Raw genomic sequence first — 18,990 nt, forward strand, 5'->3', positions numbered from 1 at the left:
CGGTGGGCTGAGAGCGGAAGGGGTGGGCGGATCCGGAAGCGGAACGGGTAAAGACGGAAGTGAGGGCTGGGGCCTGCGAGACTCACCTGCGGCGGGGGGAGCGGCGCTCCGGGCGGTGAGTGGGGCCGGGGGCGGCGGGGCCCGTTCGCACCGCCGCGGCGGGGCCAGCCCGCGGGGGCTCCGGGCGGGCGGGGCCCGGCGCGGCTTGGTGCCGAGCCCTGCCCCGGGCGGTGCCTGGTCTGGAGTCCCGGCTCCACCGGCCCCGTATGCGGCAGACCCGGCTCCCCGGGAGCCCTGCCCGGCCGGGAGAGGCAGCCTGGGGCCCCGCGGTGGGGCAAGGCGAGGCCGGCGCGGTGTGGAGCGGGGCGGGGCGGGGGGTGCCGGCCTTCGGGGCTGCCCGAAATAAATCTCCCGGCGCTGGGCCCCGGCCGGGCCGGTCCCGTTGGGCGCCCTGGAGGGGCGGGAGAGTGGCGGAGGGCGGCCCCGATCTCGCCGGGAGCTGTGCTGGTGGGGGAGATCAACACGTCAAAGGTGATGATCTCAGACTGGAGGAGAATGTCACGTCTGCATGGCACAGTCTCAAGTTTGACCCTGCTTCGGTCGGGTTTCCTTTCTCGGCCCCGGTGGCCGTCTCACAGCGGGTACCAGGGGCTGCCGTCTGCCTGCTGCCTCTGCCCGACCCCTGTTTCCTAACTCCTTTGTCTCTTGTAGCGATGACTATTTGACAGTTAAATGGAGTTTGGGGAAGGTGTGGCACCTGTAAGGATAGATGTGATACAATATTTTGTTGTAGCTAGTCAGCTGCTGAAGTGGGAATAGAAACTCTAGAAGTCTGAAAGCCCGGCCAGGTTCACGAGCAGAGAACTGCCTAAATGAAGGATGTGACTTTATCAACTGAAAATAGCTTATAGCGGAATGGAGACTGTTCTGCATTGTTGCTGGTGGCAAACGCATCCCCTTTGCCCTCCAAGAGGTGTTTGTGAAGTGAAATATGTGGTGCTGCAGCCTCCTGAATGAGGCATAAAGTCTGCAAGAAAGTTTTGTAGGTTGTCTGGAAGGAAACCCAGATGTGCCCCGGTGCAAGGCCCCCCTCGGATCTTCAGCACAGCAGGAGCCACCACTGCCTGTAAGCTGAGAGCACAGTCGGTGTGTGATCCTGTGATAGTGCAGATGTAAGTGTGAGCAACAGGTTTGTAGTGCTAAATCCTGTGAAAGCTGCTCAAACCTTATTCCTGGTAATGTTCAAGGTGCTGCTAAAAGTCCTGGGGCTGGGTGGGGGCCATGAGGAGCTGTGGCGGTTGTAGTTGCTCTGTGCTAATAGACTGTGACCCTCGCTGTAAACTGCTCTGCCAGCAAGACCAAATACAGTGTTGACCTGATCTCAGCTGACCTTTAGCTTGTTGCTTTTGTACGTGGCCGTCGGAGTTCTGACCTTGACTGTTTCCAAGCATGTAAGGAAATTGGAGGGAAGAGAGTATGCCGAGGTACTATTTTAAGTCTTAAGTGGAACAACTTGCATCTACTATTCTTAGCTTTTTGTGTAGTGGGTCAACACATATTTAAGCTGCCCTGCTTATAAGCATGACATCAATTCTGCTTTGCACTGAGTTAGGACTCCTGAGCCTACTCTGAGGGCAGGACTCTGAAGCTTGTTTGAGACCAAAAAAAGACAGATACTTCTAATTCACATTGGCTTGACATGCCATGCTGTCTCAGTGAACTTTCTTGGAATATTCTGTTAATATTCACTACTACCTTGACTCAAAGTCTTTTACACGTATTTTTTTTCAGCTTAGCTGGATAATAAGGTGAAAGAACTATGAGTGAAATGGGTGAATAATTCAGTATAGTGTATGTGTAGGCAGCTACAAGACAATGTTGGTCTTAATGCATTCATGGAGTGAGGAGAGCAGGTAAAGCACAAGTCTACATAGACCTGTGAGGTTAAGAAGAGCAACGCTTTGATTCAGTAACTGGGTCTTAGTGCTGAAATAATCTCAGACTTCTCTTGAGTCTCAACAGTATGCCCCAACAGCTGTCTACTTTCATAGCAAAAATCTACCTCTAGAGGCAATCTTTCCCTCTGAGATACTATAGGCTAATTTAGATGATGTTTGTTTTAGGTAATGCCAGGCTGGGTAGGTCCCTCAAGGCTGTTTAAGTAGGTGCTGATACCCCTTCAGGTGAGGGAGCAACACAAGCAAGATGAAATGGGACTCCTGAAGAGGGGTTTAAGTTGCTAGAGAGCAGTAGGGGGAAGGCTAGCTTGATGTGTGGCTATGAATATAGTAAAATAAAGCATTTGTCTAGTTTACTATGAACAGAGTTGGGTTTAGGTCCATTTGCTTTGCTGGTGAAACCAATAATGGATTGGGCAGTGTCTGAAATAAAACTGTCCAAAAACATACTTTGTGTGCCTGGCCAGACTGAGTTGTTCTGAAGAGAAGTGGAATTATCTCCATCCCAGTAAAGCTCTTCTGCATCCCAAGAGGCATCAGCTCTAGAATTGCTCTAGGCCCGGCAAGTCATCAGCTCTTGATCCTAACCTCTTAAACCACCATGTTAGCGGATAGACTGTCATGGCATCTCCCTGAAAAGGGAGGGGGAAAGAATGCCAAGTACTTTCAGAGACAGGAAATGAAATGGGAACGCTTCTAATGAAGTGGGTGTAGCCCAAAGTATTTCGGTCAGCATACTTAAAAGAGGGTAGAATGTAGAAATGGCGGAGTCAGCTGTTCTCTTCCCTTGGGGTATGAAATTTGAAGTCCTCTTATGCAAGTTCTGGTAAGTTGTCAGAGTAACACTACGAAAACACTCCAAATGCTAGCCAGGAACAGTGAACCTTCCTGCAAGTGACAGTATCGGGGAAGAATAAAGCTTCATGTAAATCCTAAAAGGAACGCTTTCCTCCCCTGGAGCACAGGAATGAACTGCTGGAGTAGTTCTACATAAAGAGATAAGAAAACAGTGATTTTCATATTTGCTTTTGTTTGGTAGAGCTCCAAATAGGGAGCTGCTAGAGGCAAGAGATCTTTGTGCCGTCTGGAAAAGATATTATGAAGGTCACTGATTCTTTTGCAGTGAAAACAGCAGTTTTCTGCTTTGCATTGTTCATGAACTTGCCTTCTTGTTCACAGAGTAGTAGGTGCTGTCTAAAGGCACAGGTTGCTGGACTTTTGGTCAAAATTAAGCTGTGTCTTTTAAGGGCATGCTGAGCAGTGGCCGATATCAAGAACAGGAGTTAAAAGAACCTTGCCTGCAGAATTAAAAACTTGGTGCTTCTGTTCAATTTGTAGTTGGTCCAGACTGCCCTCCTGAGTTACTCCTTCAGCCTAGCTGTGCCTCATCTCCTGTGAAACAGGACTAAGTTCTTGCGGTATCAAGGATAACTACAAGTATGTAAGATGTCCAAGAGGGCGTTAACGTGGTGACAGCGAATATGGAGGATTTGCTCCCAACAGCTAGTGAGAAGGTTATGTGGAATGAAGGTGATGCAGAACTCTTCCATGGAAGTGTTCTGCTGTGATTCATGTCTTGATAACACTCAGTAGAAAGTTGCCACTTCTCATTGCACTCTTTTTAAAGTGATCTTTGCAAGTGTATTGCCTCCGTAGCTTAGTTAAGTAGAGCTCGACCGAAGCAGTGCTGACAGCTTGCATTATTTGTCTTCCATCACTCGGATCTGGTCTAAGTTCACTTGCTGTCATGAGAGTTTGGTGGCCCTGGTTAGAACCTGAGTTCTAGTGTTATGTGGTGTTCTAGTGTCGCTGTTGCTTTCCTGATGCACGAGGGCCAGGCAGAAGCACTACACCTCAGCCAGTCATCACTGCACGTTCCTCTGTTCAGTTGTGGTGATCTAACAGGACATTAACTGCAGTTTTAAAAGCAATTAGTCACGCTGTTCTGCAGAATTAAAACCCACTGGAGTAGGCATGGCACTTCCTTGTGCTGCCAGTGTGACCAACGTGGTAATAACTCTTGTTGCTGATACCTAGTCAACTGTCTGAGTATTAAAAACCTGTAGCTCCAAGGTAGCATCAGTAACTGCAGTGTCTTTTTACCTCATAAGGCGTTTTCAAGATTTCCTGGTAAAGGGTAACCACTTAAACCTAGGAAACCCTTTGGATGGGATGTGTATGGGATTAAACTGGCTAGAAGAAGGTTTGAGGGAACTTGATAACCCCTTTTGATCGAAGTAGTGCACTGCTTGACTTGGTCATGCTGGCTGTGATGTTTGCCTCATCTTCCAAAGAGTCCGATCAGGTCCGTAGGATGCACGGGCGTTCCTGGCTTCATAGTTCCTTAACAGGTTTAGAGCTGACGTGCCTAGTTCGAGCAGATGACTTCTGGCAAATGAGCTTTAGTCTCAACCTAAGCAGTCGCTTTCTGCGTATAACACTGTGTTCTGAGTAGATCTGAGCTTCAGATGATCTCGTCCAAGTACAGTGTTCAGGTCAGATCTTCAGTTTGGCCAGTTGTGCCCGGCACTGAGCAGCAGCCTCTCAGAAGGGCCTCACGCATGAGCCCCTGACAAGTAGCAGAAACTTGGCCTTTGTCGCCATTTTTTCTCTTGCCTTGAAGGCTTTGTTAATCTGGCTTTAGAGATGACTGAAGGAAGATGGCTCCATGTCACCGTGCTTGGCCACTGTCCTTCAGCTTGCCTCGTGAAGCGGTGGGAAGGTCTCTTCTGCTGGCTTGGCCCTGGGTTGCCCAGCTGGGGGTGGCTGCATGTACCGCACTGTTAACTCAGTGGCACATGGCGTCTGCGCTGGATCGAGTGGTAACTGCGGGGTAGTGGCCTTGAAATCTCTCATGATAGAATTGTTTTTGAAAGCTGTTTTGAAAAACAGTCGGCTGCTTTGGAGGCCGTGGCTCTGCAGATGTCAGGAACAGATGCCTGTATTAAAAACATGGAAAGGAGCTGGTATTATGGATTCTACTAGACTTGTTCAGGACTGTAGCTACCAATAAAAAGTAATTTAAATTTTTGCCATTGTAAATCCTGTTTACCTCTAAATTAAAATGATTGTGCCCAAGTCTTTGGGAGACTTGAGCATGAGGCTCTACAGAGAAGTTCTGAAACTGCTGTCTGGGCCGATTTAGGTTTGTGAATCTACATTTTAAGGCTGTAGCGCAGCTCCTGACAACTGCAATGACCAGTTCCCCAATTTAGAGCTGTGGGTGAAGCTCCAGATTACAGCCTTGCTGATCAAGAGACTGAGTTCTTTGTTTGTGAAGGGAAGTGCATGTTGTCTGCGGAAAGATGAAGTATTAAAATTGTTCAGACTTTATGGGGCTGAGGGACTGAGGTCTGTACTTCAAGTCTGTTCCTGGTTTGTCTCATCGGCGAGAGCTGGATCTGTTATTCCTTCCTCTGCAGTGTGGACCCTACTGCAATAAGGCTTCTGAAGTTTGTTCTTATTAATCGTATTAATGTGTTGGAAAATCGGGTTGACACTCCATGCCATGCTAATCTGGGCTAGTGGTGTCTGTGTGTTGCTCTGGTGGGTCCCGCACTTGCTGCTGGTCCTGCTCGTGGAAGCTGCTTGTGAATCTGGCTCCTAGAGCTGTCTTGCCCATTCTGGGTGGGAGCAAGGTGGCACAAGCTTCCTGCTAGCAGTGGCTAGCTGCCCATTCAGTGTTAGGTGAAGCAAAACCACTCCATAACTTCAGGGGTGGCTTTGCCAAGAAATTCATGTAATGCTGTCAGCTATTTAACAAGATAAATACTTCACTGGGGCTTTTGTCTTGAGTATTTTGATCCTAAGCCAACAAATCCCCAGTGAAATGGTTTCTTGCATAGCTGAGAGCAGAAGCAGTCCTCTCGGGTAACTAGATTCTTTGGGATTGGGTTTCTAAATATCGCTAGCTTTCAGAGTAGCCCTCGCTACTGGGTGAACACAGGGCAAAAGTATCAGATTCTGTAACTTTTGACACTTTAAACTAGTGTCTTCCCTGCAACAGGGAGTCTTGTAAAGCAATTCTCATGCAGGGGTTAATTTGGGGATCTGAGAGTAATCGCCCTGTGGAGACTGGGGAGGTTGTACTGGGCTGGTTTGTTTGAAATGAGCTCTTGGGCTATTCTCGAGCATCCTAACAGCTCTGGAGAGCTGCCTTGCTCCTGGGTTGGCTGGGAAAGCAGCAGCGCTGGCATGCGCTTCCTCATTTAGGGCACTCAGATTCTTGAACTCAATACTCCTGGAAGTGTACAAGCCCCTACAACAAATCCAGGTGAGGGGTTGAGAGGAGCATAAACTGCAGAAGTGATAGACCTGGAGTTCGGGGTTGTTGGACAGCATCGGGCATTGAAACTTGTCTTTGATCTCAAAGCAAACGAGAGACTGTTCCAAGAGTTTACAATAAAAAAGTTGGTACTTTTGCCTGTGTGATGCAGAGCTCCTGTGTGTGCTTCCATAAGCAGGAGGTGGGTAGGGCAGGCAAACAAACCAGCACGTACCTTTTTATGGATCTTGTGACATCACAAGCTGCTGAGTTCCGGTAGTTACAAGAAGCTAGCAGGAAAATTAATTCTTGTTAATCTTGATTACTTGAGTATCCTATCATATCCTTCCTTCTCATGGTCTTGACTTCTTGAATTAGTATGGCAAGCTGCAGCTTCAGCTGCTTTTGCTTGTCTGCACAGTGTCGCTGTTGTTATTTTGGTCTGACTGACCTGTGGCTTGAGTGTCCCTGTGCTCCTGGGGAGCAGGGAGGGATGCATGCACAATCCCCTCTGCTGGAAAAGGAGACGGGCCATCTCCCTGAGCAACAGAAATGGCTTCATTCAGCACGAAGCACTCCCTGTTTCTCAAACCAGCATTCGCGGAGCGGTGTGGGCTGATGTAGTGCAGATCCAGGCTGTGCAGTTTAGCAGGCTGTTACTTCCGCATTCAGTGGAGCGGAGTTCTGTTTCTGACAGGAATGTAGAAATCCTCAGAGATGTTGGCTTTGGCAAAAACTGATCCTCCAGTGATGGAGAGTTCTTGCTGTCTACGGCTTTGGTAGTTACTCACTTCAATTATTTGGTTGTCTTGTGAATGTGAGCAGAAATGCTAAGCTGGTCAGCCTGATGTCGGGTACATTTCTTAGCCGGAGACCCATAGTGAGATGGCTGCAGTTAGGGACATTGGAACGGCATAAACTCCACCCAGACATCCTAAAGATCTGGCATCTTCTCAGGTGATCATGAAGTCATGTAATCCTGCAGCCAAACTTCAAATCATCATTAGATGATGGTCAGGTTCTCCATAACTAACAGTGGTCAAAGGCTCTGGCTGCTTGATGACTTGCTCTGATCAGTAGCTCTTCATGATGAGCTGGGCATACAGACGTGCTTGCTTAATTCTGTTTGAGTTCATGTGGCACAACCAGATGGCAAAATGAATGGAGATCTGTGAAATATAGGTCACACTAAGACTTGAGGATGTCAACAGGCTCATTTCCTTGTTTTGCTCTGGGAATCACCCCTATCATATTTCAGGAGGTCATAACTCAGCAGAGGCATGATTCACGTGGCATTTAATGTGCAGAATGTTAGTCTGAAACAGTGACAGAGCTTACGTATTGCTGATAGACTGCCCTGGTACATGAATACAAGGTTAAACAAGCAAAAGCTGTTCCCTTGCAAACTCTGGTTAGAGGAGAAACTCTAAAAGGTGGAAACCTTTCCAGGCTGATGGAGGTGCGGAGCTGCGGCTGTGCCTCTGGAACCTGGTGGTAACCAAGCTGCTCCTGGCCAGAGCCCTGAAACGCTGCTTCCTCACAGTCCAGCAGAACAAGTTGCTGATTTGCTTCCTATCAAGAGTGCTCATCCTGTCAAAACAGCGTTTGTCCTTCCTTGGAAGAGGAGGTGGGGTCCTGACAGTGCTACTAGCCTTTGCAAGGACCTGGCTATGAATTGCAGTTTCTTCACTGACTTAACCCAAGACTGGACAGGCCACCCAAACCAATGGCTTCTTCACAGCTCCGGCTACTGAAGTGTCTCACTGCGCTATGTTCTTTCCTACCTGCTACCTTCAGAGAACGGTACTGGCTTAACAGTAGGTTTCTGACTTGCCTCCTGGTCAAAACAATTTGAGGCTGAACGTCTCTGTAGGTCAGAGCATGCTCAAGTGCTTTTGTGTTTTGAAAGCTGAAGAAAGAGCTTCTCCAGCTGATAGCACTGATGGTGTGTCCCTCCGGGTGAGCTCTCAGACTCAAATGGCTGTCGGTTTCCTGTTGAACTATGGAATTGAGTGGAAACTTGAGGCATAGTTAAAGTAGCCTCACAGCTGGACAGGCTTTGCTCTGGAAAGCTGCTGTTTGAAACTCTTCTGTGGTAAGCCTCTGTATTGAGTCAGGCCTAAGCCTTGTTCACAGGCTGCACTGCTCCCCTTCAGATCCAGTTTAACTTGCTCTAAGCTGCTTATTTGTAGGAATCTGGTATTTGATGGGTAAATGCTGGATGTACTCTGGGCATACCCAGAGTTTTCTTGGTGGTACGCTTGGAACAAGGGGAAATTGGCTTCTGGGGGATTTTTTTTTTTTTTTTTTTGGGCAGTTGTCTCTGTCAACAAGAAGGTTGGGTTATGAAGGGAAAGTGGTGATACAGAGCAGATGCAATCAGTTGTGGTGTTTATCATTGGCAGGAAGTGGGAGTTGTGATGAGAACAGGAAATATGCCTAAATCTGTACAACTGCGCTTTGAAAGCCCTCCTGTTCTCTGCTGCATGCAGTTGAGAAATGGTTAGGAAGGCGCTGAGACTTCAGTTGTGGTTAACGATGGATGTAAGACAGCTCGTCTCGCTGCTCTCACCATGGTTTCGTGCTCCTGCACAACTCTAGAGGTTTGGTGCTGGGGAGATCAGTTCTGATCACAGGTGATGCTGCCTGTCTGTGCTGTTCAGCATAGCTGGATTTGAACACTCTTCTCATGAAGAACGTGGCCAGTGGCCTGATGACCTGGAATGATGTGGGATAAGGGCAATAAGGCAGCTGGGATGGGTGTGGGAAGCATTTGGTGTTGCCTCTGCATTTGGATCAGGCTGTCGAGGCTCTTGTTTGGTGTGGTAGGTACCTGTTTGCAGCAGGGATGGGCAGTAGTTGCCGGCGGTCTCTGAACACACAGCCTGTGCCCAGAGAGTGGCTGCTGCCAAATGACTTCTCTGTGGCAGGCTGCTTGCGTAGCAATTCAAAGGCCTTCTTCGGGACTGCTCTAAGGTGCAGTGTTTAATGGCTTGGTGTGTGCCTCTAAACTAACAGACTGACTATAGGAACTGCCTTTGTCTGAATGCCTTGTGATCTGAGACATGGAGAACTGCTTCCTCTAATGGCTTACGTGTGGCACTTGAACATCTCTGTATTGCATTGATAGTCCGAAGCTGCTACCTTGTGAGCTTGGGAGAGGAGGAAGGAGCTAAAGGTCAACCTCAGTTACCTCCATGAACTGAGTAATTGTTTTAATAGACAAAGCTCTAATAACACCAATTGGTGTGCTGGCTGTTCTTTATTTGCCTCACCCTAGCAAGGTGTGTGTAAGATCTACACATGGTGGCAGTGCGGGAGGGCCCACTGGTGGGGAGGAAAGCTGGTGTTACCAATATCCCTTCTCCAAGGAGGCTCGGGAGGCTTAAGATCCTGCTCAAGGAGCTGCTGACTGACAGAAACTGCCCGATAGTGCTGTGGTGCAAGCGGTGGACAACTTTCCACCGTGGGAAGGAGTCACCACCTGCCTGTGCTGATGGTGGTGGCAGATCAAACCCACCCTCTAGAACTGGTATGGCTGGTCCCTGAGTGTGTCACTAACTCTGACCTCCTCTTTCAGTTGCAACCTGCCTCCAGGTGGATCCCAGTGCAGAACCTGCAGCATCCTTAACTCTTGGCACTCCTGCACTTAGGCCACAATGGCAGGTCGAGGTGGAGCTGCTCGACCGAATGGACCAGCTGCTGGAAACAAAATCTGCCAGTTTAAACTTGTTCTCTTGGGAGAATCGGCAGTGGGGAAGTCCAGCCTTGTCCTGCGCTTTGTGAAGGGGCAGTTCCACGAGTACCAGGAGAGCACAATTGGAGGTGAGTGCCAACTCTGGATGCCCACGGATAGAAGATGCTGGCCTCGCTAATGCAGTCCAGGGGTATCAGAAGTAATAATGGCTATTTCAGTCTGGTCTGGGGTTTTGCTCTAAATAGTCAAGCAGCTAATGTGTTAACTCTTTGTTTACACCTTGTTTGTTGGTGTTAAGATCAGAGCAGCAGAGAATAATGCTATGGCAACTGTGCACACTGCCTCTGAGGTGTCTTCACTTCCAGTGCTTGAATTCCTGCTTCTAATTAGAACTGAGGACTTCAGCTTGCTTTATAGCCCTTAATTATTATCTTTTCAGACAATGACCTGGGATTTTAGGGCTGTTTCTAGCCTGATACTGTTAACTACTTCCACAGCTCTTTCAGGTCTAGTAGTTCTTTAGCTTGAATTCATTAGCACAGTGTCACGGATCAAAGGTCAGTGGGCACTTGGGTCTCTGGGCAGTAATGTTAGGTGTGTACCGAGAAGAGGCTTGGTTTGTCCCTATAGTAACCCGAACGGGGAGTTAGTATAGCTGTAAGTATAGCTTATGGGCAAGCAGGGCTTAATGCTGCCCTGCAGAGGGCCGTGTGGGCACTCTGCTGTTCTGCTTCAATCTATCCAAGGCTGGTTGCCTTTATCCTAGTTGTAACGCGTGGTATTATACTTGCTGGAACAAGAAAATAACCAGTTACTAAATTGGGGAGTGCAGTGTAACTGGGCTGACTTCAGTGCTTTGGCACTGTGGTGCTCTCCAAAGCTAATCCTGGTGACGTTGCAGCTGAGCTGTGTGCTGTGTGAGAGGAGGCTGCTGGGGAAGGGACTGGCGGCGCTGCTGTGCCGGTGGCCGTCTGCTGCCCGGGTGCTCAGTGCCACCTTCCTGTCGGCTGCGTGGGGCTCTTGGGTTCCTGTGTGCGTGGAGCTTGATGATACAGCAGAGCTGCAACTTCCACAGCAAGTTGCACCGCACCGCCCTTCATGTGGTGCTTCTGCGCACTCCCATGCAAAAGCAGAACCGCTCTGAGCTCCTGGCCCTGGCTGCAGGGGCTCTCCAGCTGGAGGTAAGGCAAACACGCACCTTCTCTTTCAGCTGCCTTCCTAACACAGACAGTCTGTCTGGATGACACAACGGTGAAGTTTGAAATATGGGATACAGCAGGACAAGAGCGGTATCACAGCCTGGCACCAATGTATTACCGAGGTGCCCAGGCAGCCATTGTTGTCTACGACATCACTAACACAGTGAGTACTGCGTAGGGCTGAGAGTGTGTACTGGGCAGGAGGCATCGGCGCTTGCAGCTGATGCTTCTCGGTTCCCTGGGAGAGTGTCGGGGTTCAGAGTCCCTGCAGATGCCTGCCTGCAGGTACCGAGTTTCTCAAGCTGCTAATGGCCACTTCCTCAGTTCTGACCAAGGCTGTCTAAGCTGATAGAGGATCCTGCTACAAAGTGCTGTAGAGGCAGAACACTTCTTACAGGAAAGACTTGTTCTAATCATATCTTCACTGTGGATTAATAAGAGGCTGCCCTTCCTGACTGCTGCCTCCTGTTTGCTTCCAGGACACATTTGTACGAGCCAAGAACTGGGTGAAAGAGTTGCAGAGGCAGGCTAGCCCCAATATTGTAATTGCACTAGCAGGAAACAAGGCAGACCTTGCTACCAAGAGAGCTGTGGACTTCCAGGTGAGTGGGAATGCAGATCAGTTGTTACCTGAGCAAGTCAGGAAACAGTGTTTTGCTTAAGTGGGGGAGGTGGCGGCTATGTGCAAAATGCTTTGAGGGAGAGTGGAAGTCAAGATTTATGCTGCTGAGGACCTCGGGATGCCACTCCAAGGGAATCGTAGCCTGCTGTTCTCGTGCACTCCTTTCCCAGCGCTTGTAGCTCTTGTTGGTAACAGTATGATGAGTGTGGAGAATAAGGCCCACAGAGCAGAAGCTTCTGTCTTCAGTCTTTTCTGGTGCCTTACTCACCTGGAGCTGTCTTCAGCAGTGTACAAAACAGCGTCTTTTAGGTATGAGATACATGAGGAATCATCCCCAGCTTGTTCCCTACTCTTCATAGCTCTTACCGTGTCTAAGGCAGACTTTCAAGGAGAAGCTCTTATCTCAGACCTCTGCACAGGATTGCTTATGGTGCATTTACAGTGTGCATTGCTCTCCTGGCTAACCAAAGTACAAGGTGTTGTGCTGCCTGGGATGTGCTGTGTCTATATTTGGCTCACAAACAGTCTGTGCTGCTGTACCCCAGCTTGGCTGCTGGGACGCCAGCCGTGGTGGTGTCAGTGGTGCATGTCTCCCAGCTGTCCTGGCCAGGCAGGGTCAGGGGACTGGGGTGGGACAGCATTTCTTTGGTGTTTAGTGTGCCAACAAGTGAAGCGTGTGACGCCTGCTTGGGCTGCTTTGGCAGGATGCCTTTACCACGCTAATGTGATTGTTTGTAGGATGCACAAACATATGCAGATGACAACAGCTTGCTGTTCATGGAGACGTCGGCAAAGACAGCGATGAATGTGAATGAAATCTTCATGGCAATAGGTAACAGCTTGTGTGCAGAAGGACGGCTGGAGTAGCTCTGAGCACCAGCAGTGCAGCCTGCTGGAAACCCTGGCAGCTCCCGAGTCAGCCAGGGTCGGAAGCTCTAACTGGAGTAGATGACCAGTTTGCTATGGTTCTGTGAACAGTCATTCCCTGAGTGTTTGCAGCCTTTGTCTCGCAAAGCCTGTTTCCCCTCTCCCTTTATCTGGGGCGGTGAGTAAGGAAGGAGTGGGATTGATGACGGGCAGAGCTAGAAGTGGGTTGGTTTGTGCCGGTGCTGCTAGCAGCGCCCAGTCCCAAACTCCCTGAGGGGTGAGGGCTTGGGTGAGAGCAGGGCTGAGCCCAGCCTCTGGTCTGCACTGGGGAGGAGGTTGGTCTCTGTAGCAGAGCCCACTAATGCCTTGTTTCTTTCTAGCCAAGAAACTGCCAAAAAATGAACCCCAGAACGCTCCTGGTGGCCCAGGTAGGAATCGGGTGGTTGACCTTCAGGAGAGCAGTCAGCCTAGCAGGAGCCAGTGCTGCAGCAATTGAGCAGCCGTGCGTGCCTGACGGAGCCCTCGAATGACGTGACTGGAATCCACGCTAACAATCGCACTTACCGTAGAGCGGCTGCTGCCGGTGGCTGCTGTGATTTCTCCATCCCTTTCTGATCATAGGCTGGAGGGAGTTCTTCCACCTGCACCTTTCTGTACAAATACTAATTCAATTCTAAGTCTTAAGTCACTTTTTTAATATATGAACTTCTTCCCTCTTCCTGGTGGTGGTGGATGCATGACCTGGTGTCTGCCCAGCCGGCTCATCCCTTCCCGCGGGTGAGGGCCAGCAGCACCCGGGTCCCACAGTACTGTAGTTCACTATTGGAAACAAAGGGATATTGAGACTAGACAACCTTGTTTAAAATTACCCGTATGTAAAAGCTAAGGCTAATACCAGTACGATATGCCTAGAACAACCACTAAACTGTAGCATTATAGTGACAAACTCTGGCTTTTCAGCCACTTATTGACCAAATCACTTATGAGTATTCTTGGGGTGGGGCAGAGGGAAGCAAAACTGGTTTCTTCTGTATTTTGTATTGTATGTTTCTTCATGTAACCAATCAGTATCTTGTCAATATAGTACATACAACTAGCTGCCTGTTGTCTTTATTTGTGTTGGACTCTAGCATGCCAACTCTTTTTTTTTTTTTTTCCCTATCTCCGGTTCTGTCGTAATGCACTAATCCTGTTGCAACTTTTGCAAAAATCTTGTATAGAAAATTGTCCTTTTTTTGATGGTTGTGATGCCACTAATGTTAACCCTACTCCAGTGTGAATACACATGGTTTACTGATGTACAGAGGTGGGGTGGGGGAAACCTCGGATAACTTGTCAGTGGAAACAATATGTATTGCAAAAGCCTGTAATTCCACAACGTACGAAGGGAGGTATTAAAATGGCTTCTGTTGCCAGACTCTAACTGATGTTGGCTGCTGCCTAGTGCCTAATGCAATGTCTTATGCATACTGGTATTTAAGAGGAACTGTCAACTTAGTCTTCATCACAAACTTCAGTTTTGTGTGATTAAAAAAAAATTTTTATAAACCTATCATAATCAACAATGTTCATGTTTCTTAATCAGCTCAAACCAGAAGGGGAGTGGAGCAGAACATAACAGTTGTGCTGGAGGCTGAGGTGGACCAGGCTGCTTGTGGTGCGTACGACACCTGGCTCTTCGGCAGGGACGCGTGGCCTTCCCTCCCTGGGCAGGGCGAAACACGGGCTGCTCGCCCTGGGCCCGGGTCTGGGCTGTGCCGGCTGCTCCTGCAGCACCAGCTCCTCGAGAGGCAGGAGAGGCTGCAAGGTGGTTCCGTAAGCTCGGGGTGTTCTGTGCTGTGGCACACAAGGAAGTTTGAGGTAAATAGGGGGGATTTTAATTGCCTAATACTTCTAAGGCAGCTGCCTACAAGTGGGGAAGAGGTGGGGGGAGCAGTATGCAGAGGAACTCAGCTTGACATCTGGAGAGGCTTAGGAATACTGCACTCGAGTATTAATGAACAAAATGGGTCTGTCTGTGGAGGATGATGGCTTTGAAAGAGGCCGTGCTCCTCTTGCTGCTGCATGGACTCTGAGATCCTCACACCCCTGGGTGAGACCTGGAGTCGATGTGGAAGACTGAGCAGCCCCTCGCAGCTCTGCCACACTACCTGTGCTGCTGGGCCAGCACCATGCGTGCCTGGGGGAGCTTGAAGACACTGATGTGCTGGTGCGTGAACCTCCTGCCTCTTGCCCGCTGTGTGGCTGCAGCTCTGTGAGGGGCACGGCTGGGGGCTGGGCTTGCCTGAAAAGCTCTGCTGGTGCCTGTGAATAAAGTTGTCTGTGTGAACAGCCTTGGCTCCTGTGGGTGTCATCCTCTATCCAAGGTTTTGGATTTCCTTAAAAGTCTGGAGCAACTCAGTGGCAGTTCCTGACGTGTGGCTGGAGTGCGGGCTCTCTGTGCTGTGTGGGCTCCCGCAGCCTCAAATGGGCTTTGCTCACCTGGTGGGGTGGGTGCTGCTTGTTTTCATCCCCTGCATGGGAGTGCGGCTGCTCATCTGCTGGAGGAGCTCAGCACCCCTGTGGGACATCTGCAGTCTCATCACTTCAGTGTGGTTGGACTGATGCTGCGTGTTTCCCAGGCAGCAGGAGACAGACCTGTTGGAGAAGGGCTTCCCCAATCCCAACTCTGAACAGTCTCATGAACACAACACGAGGTGCTGTTGCCATCTGCTGGCTTCTGGTACTTGTTTCCTGGTTGACAGGGCTTTATTTCTGGCTCCTTCCAGGACTCTGGGGTCTCCCTCGCTGTGCAGGAGCCTGCGATGCCCTGAGGGGTGTCTTGCTGCTGCCTCAGCCTGTGCTGTTCCGCTGTAAGGACTCGGTATTGGGTTTTGGGGACCTGCCACTGGCTGCAGAGGCGTGTGGCGGTGCTCCCTGGAGCAGAGCCTCCTCGCTGCCAGCACTGTGCTGTCACCGGGAAGGGCAGTCTGAGCTCGGAGCAGCTTTAGCACAAACAGGCGTGCCTGCCTGCATACCTGCTGCCTGCCTGGGCCTGAGCACCGGTGTTTATGGTGGTTACACACAGTGCCTGGAGCTGGGCTTCACTGTCCCTGCCCCTGGCATCCCGCAGGGGTCTCCAGCAGCCCCTTGCCAAGCAGCAGCTTAGGGGGAAAGTGTGGCTACAGCAGGGACACCCTGCCTCCGGCCAGGCCCTCCAGCATGGTCGTACTCCCACTTGTGGCATCGGCCAGGGAGCAAGGGGCCGTGGAGCTGGTGCAGATGCTGATAGTAGCATGAGGAGGGAGCGAAGGCAGACTGCCTGCTCCCAGGAGAGCTGCCTCTGCCCTGGTAGAGGTGAGTGGGGCTTCCGCTCCCCACCCCGAACAGCACTGTGCTCACAGACCCCTTCCCTCCCTCTGGGACCACTGTCCCCCCTGAGGCACCAAGAGAGGCTCTTCCCTCTCTCTGCACCGAGAGCTGACCCCAGGGCCCAGCCTCCCCATCAGTCAACACCAAGAGAGCACAAGCAGGATCTATGCAAAAGTATTTTTATTGGATACAAAAACATTCCAGTATAGTGAAAAAAAAATGACATCATTGTTGATGGAGCTTGTCTGGGCTAAAACCCGAGACTTGCTGCTGTCTGGTCGGGTCCTGCCGCAGGCCATCGGTTCCCCTCAACGTTACATCTGGGCTTTCTTGGTGGCTCCGTCCTCAGAGGCTGGTCCGGGCTGTGGGGCTGCAGGGCTGACCTGGATGGGCACGTTCCTCTCCGGGGCGGCCGGCAGGGCCAGCTTGGGGGCCTCGATGCGCAGCTGCCCCTCCTTGGACAGGGAGCACGTCAGCGCCTCGGCGTCCACCTCCTCGGGCACGTCCCACTCCCGCTTCAGCACCTCGTACTTGTACGAGAAGGAGCCCTTCTCGTCCGTGCTCTGCGTCTCCTTCTGCCCCACCAGCACCACCTTCCTGCCCACCACCTTCACCGACAGCTGCTCAGGTGCAAAGTTCTTGACATCCTGGCAGACGGAGAAGCCTTCCCCGGAGCCCTGGGTCAGGGCTGCGCCGGTGCTGGGGGTTTGCTCCATGGCGGTGGCTCCTTGGCTGCTCAGGAGCTGCTCGAAGCTGCTCATGAACTCCCGAGCTTTCTCCATCTCCTGCTGCAGCTCAGTGAAGATGGTCTCTGCGTGCGGCCAAAGGGTCCTCACCGTGCCCAGCCGGGTGGCCAGGGAGCTGGAGGCGAATGGTGCGAGGTGCATTCGGCAAAGCATCGCTGCTGGTGCTGCTGGTGCTGCTGGTGCTGCTGGTGCTGCTGGTGCTGCTGGTGCTGCTGGTGCTGCTGGTGCTGCTGGTGCTCTCCTCTGGGAGCGCTCTGCCCCGACGCCGTCGGCCGCGGCTTTTATTGCCCTTCCCGGGAGGAGTGGCCTCATCCCGCACATCACGTCATCCCCGGGAGAAAAGCTCAGCCCTTTCCAGCCCGTTCCAGCTCATTCTTATTACTCACCCGTGAGGAGAGGCACCTCTTACGTTGTGCCCAGCATACCTTCGCCCTTAGTCTCGCAGCTCTGCTCTCCTGGCTTATAATTAGAGCATCACCTCAGCCTCCGAATGGGATGCCTGAGCCGCCCCTGCCAAAAATCTCTGGCCTTTCTATTTCCCAGGCAGGGCGCAGGGCTGGGCTCCTCTCCTCCCTGCATTCCCCCGCTCTCCTGTGGCCCGTCCCCCCCCTCCATCTGCATGCAAGAGAGCCCCTCTGTCCCCCGCCCCGATTGCAGGACCCTCAGCTGCCCCGGTGGGGACCCCCAGGTGAGATCAGGAACCACCCCAGGATGGGGTGCTGAGGGGCTGGGGCAGGACAGGGGGTGGCCCCTGGAGCAGGGGGGGGCCTAGAAAGTGCGAGAGGCATCTGGCAGCGGGTGACGTAGGAACATGTTTCTTTAGGGGTGGGACTGTCGCCATGCTGACCGAAGTGACACGCTCCCAGCACAGTGTAACCTGCGCTCTGCCGAGCCCCCCAGCACGGGGGCCGCAGGAAGGGCTTTGCTCGCCCCCCGGCCGGTGGTCCCGCAAGCGTTGCTGCATCACGGTGGCTCTGCAGAAACCCGACCTCGTGGCAGTGATTGCAAATCCCTATTTGTGGCGTGTGACTCGTCCCCAGAAGCAGGCGCTGCTATTTTGGCTGGCAGATAATCAGCCTCTCAAAAATAGGCGATGGCTCCAGGAGGGTGCGTGGGGATAGAGCATTCTGGAAGGGGCACACCCCCAGGCAGGGGAGGATAAAACTCGCCGCTCCCCGGCCCCAGCTCAGCACCGCTCCAGACCCTGCACCGAGCAGAGCCGCAGCACACGCCGGGAGCGCACACCAGGAGCAGAGATGCTTTGCCGCCTGCACTTCATGCCACCCATGTCCAGCTCTCTGTTCCCGTGGCTGGGACCTGTCCGCACCCTCTGGCCGCATCCAGGCACCCTTTTCGCTGAGCTGGAGCGAGAGCTGCGGCTGGAGATGGAGAGGGCTCGGGAGTTCATGAGCAGCTTCGAGCAGTTCCTGAGCAGCGGTAGCAGCCCCGGCCGGATCAGCATTGCTGCCGAGCGATCCCCAAGCACCAGCGCAGCCCTGACCCAGGGCTCCGGGGAAGGATTCTCCGTCTGCCAGGACGTCAAGGACTTTGCGCCTGAGCAGCTGTCGGTGAAGGTGGTGGGCAGGAAGGTGGTGCTGGTGGGGCAGAAGGAGACGCAGAGCACGGACGAGAAGGGCTCCTTCTCGTACAAGTACGAGGTGCTGAAGCGGGAGTGGGACGTGCCCGAGGAGGTGGACGCCGAGGCGCTGACGTGCTCCCTGTCCAAGGAGGGGCAGCTGCGCATCGAGGCCCCCAGGCTGGCCCTGCCGGCCGCCCCGGAGAGGAACGTGCCCATCCAGATGGGGCCGGCGGTGGCGCAGCCGACAGCCAGCAGTGACGACGGAGCCGAGCGGGCCAAGGCATGATGGGGAGCAGTGCGGGGCCGGGCTGAGCCCGGCTGCCGGTGTATCTGCTGGACGCAGAGTGGGAATGAGCCAGGGTTTGTGTGACAGCCTGGCGGGGGGCTCTCGGCCCAAAACATGTAGCTTTTTTGATATGTAATAAATATTCCTGAATTTTATTTGCATGGTTTCTCTGTTGGTTCTTGCCTGGCCCTGTGCTTTGCAATCCTCCTGGCTGTGCCCACGCAGCAGGACGGCAGCCCGGGAGCCGGGCTGTGCTGGCACAGGGCATGTCCCTGGCACCTCTCCCCAGCCCTGCCCCGGCGGAGGGGGGGAGGGGGTTCTTTGAGGGGCTCCAGCACATGCCCGGGGCTGAGCATCCCTGGGGGGGGCTGAGCATCGCCCCGGGCGGCCTTTGGGCAACCGACCCCCACCTTCGGGGTGG

At 52.2% G+C, this 18,990-nt stretch overlaps 3 protein-coding genes across 3 annotated transcripts; 2 read left to right on the forward strand and 1 right to left on the reverse strand.

The window, feature by feature from the left end:
* Nucleotides 1–54: 54 nt before the first annotated feature.
* On the forward strand, nucleotides 55–14,873 carry RAB5C (RAB5C, member RAS oncogene family). The gene is made up of 6 exons (XM_082494752.1): nucleotides 55–115; nucleotides 9,803–10,047; nucleotides 11,130–11,281; nucleotides 11,598–11,720; nucleotides 12,479–12,572; nucleotides 12,988–14,873. The coding sequence occupies exons 2-6, from the start codon at nucleotides 9,882–9,884 to the stop codon at nucleotides 13,101–13,103; spliced, it is 651 nt and encodes a 216-aa protein (XP_082350878.1). The 5' UTR covers nucleotides 55–115; nucleotides 9,803–9,881; the 3' UTR covers nucleotides 13,104–14,873.
* A 1,248-nt stretch (nucleotides 14,874–16,121) lies between these two features.
* Nucleotides 16,122–16,969, reverse strand: LOC309681101 (heat shock protein beta-11-like). The gene has a single exon (XM_082494918.1). It carries the CDS (start codon nucleotides 16,855–16,857, stop codon nucleotides 16,273–16,275), a length of 585 nt encoding a protein of 194 aa, XP_082351044.1. The 5' UTR covers nucleotides 16,858–16,969; the 3' UTR covers nucleotides 16,122–16,272.
* Nucleotides 16,970–17,782: 813 nt separating this feature from the next.
* LOC309681124 (heat shock protein 30C-like) lies at nucleotides 17,783–18,724 on the forward strand. The gene is given in 2 exon segments (XM_082494952.1): nucleotides 17,783–17,826; nucleotides 17,828–18,724. Coding segments are annotated over 2 exon segments (771 nt in total). The 5' UTR covers nucleotides 17,783–17,797; the 3' UTR covers nucleotides 18,570–18,724.
* The last annotated feature ends 266 nt before the right edge of the window (nucleotides 18,725–18,990 follow it).

Source organism: Vanellus vanellus, assembly GCF_965231255.1.
Source record: "Vanellus vanellus genome assembly, chromosome: 24".
Classification (NCBI taxonomy): Eukaryota; Metazoa; Chordata; class Aves; order Charadriiformes; family Charadriidae; genus Vanellus; species Vanellus vanellus.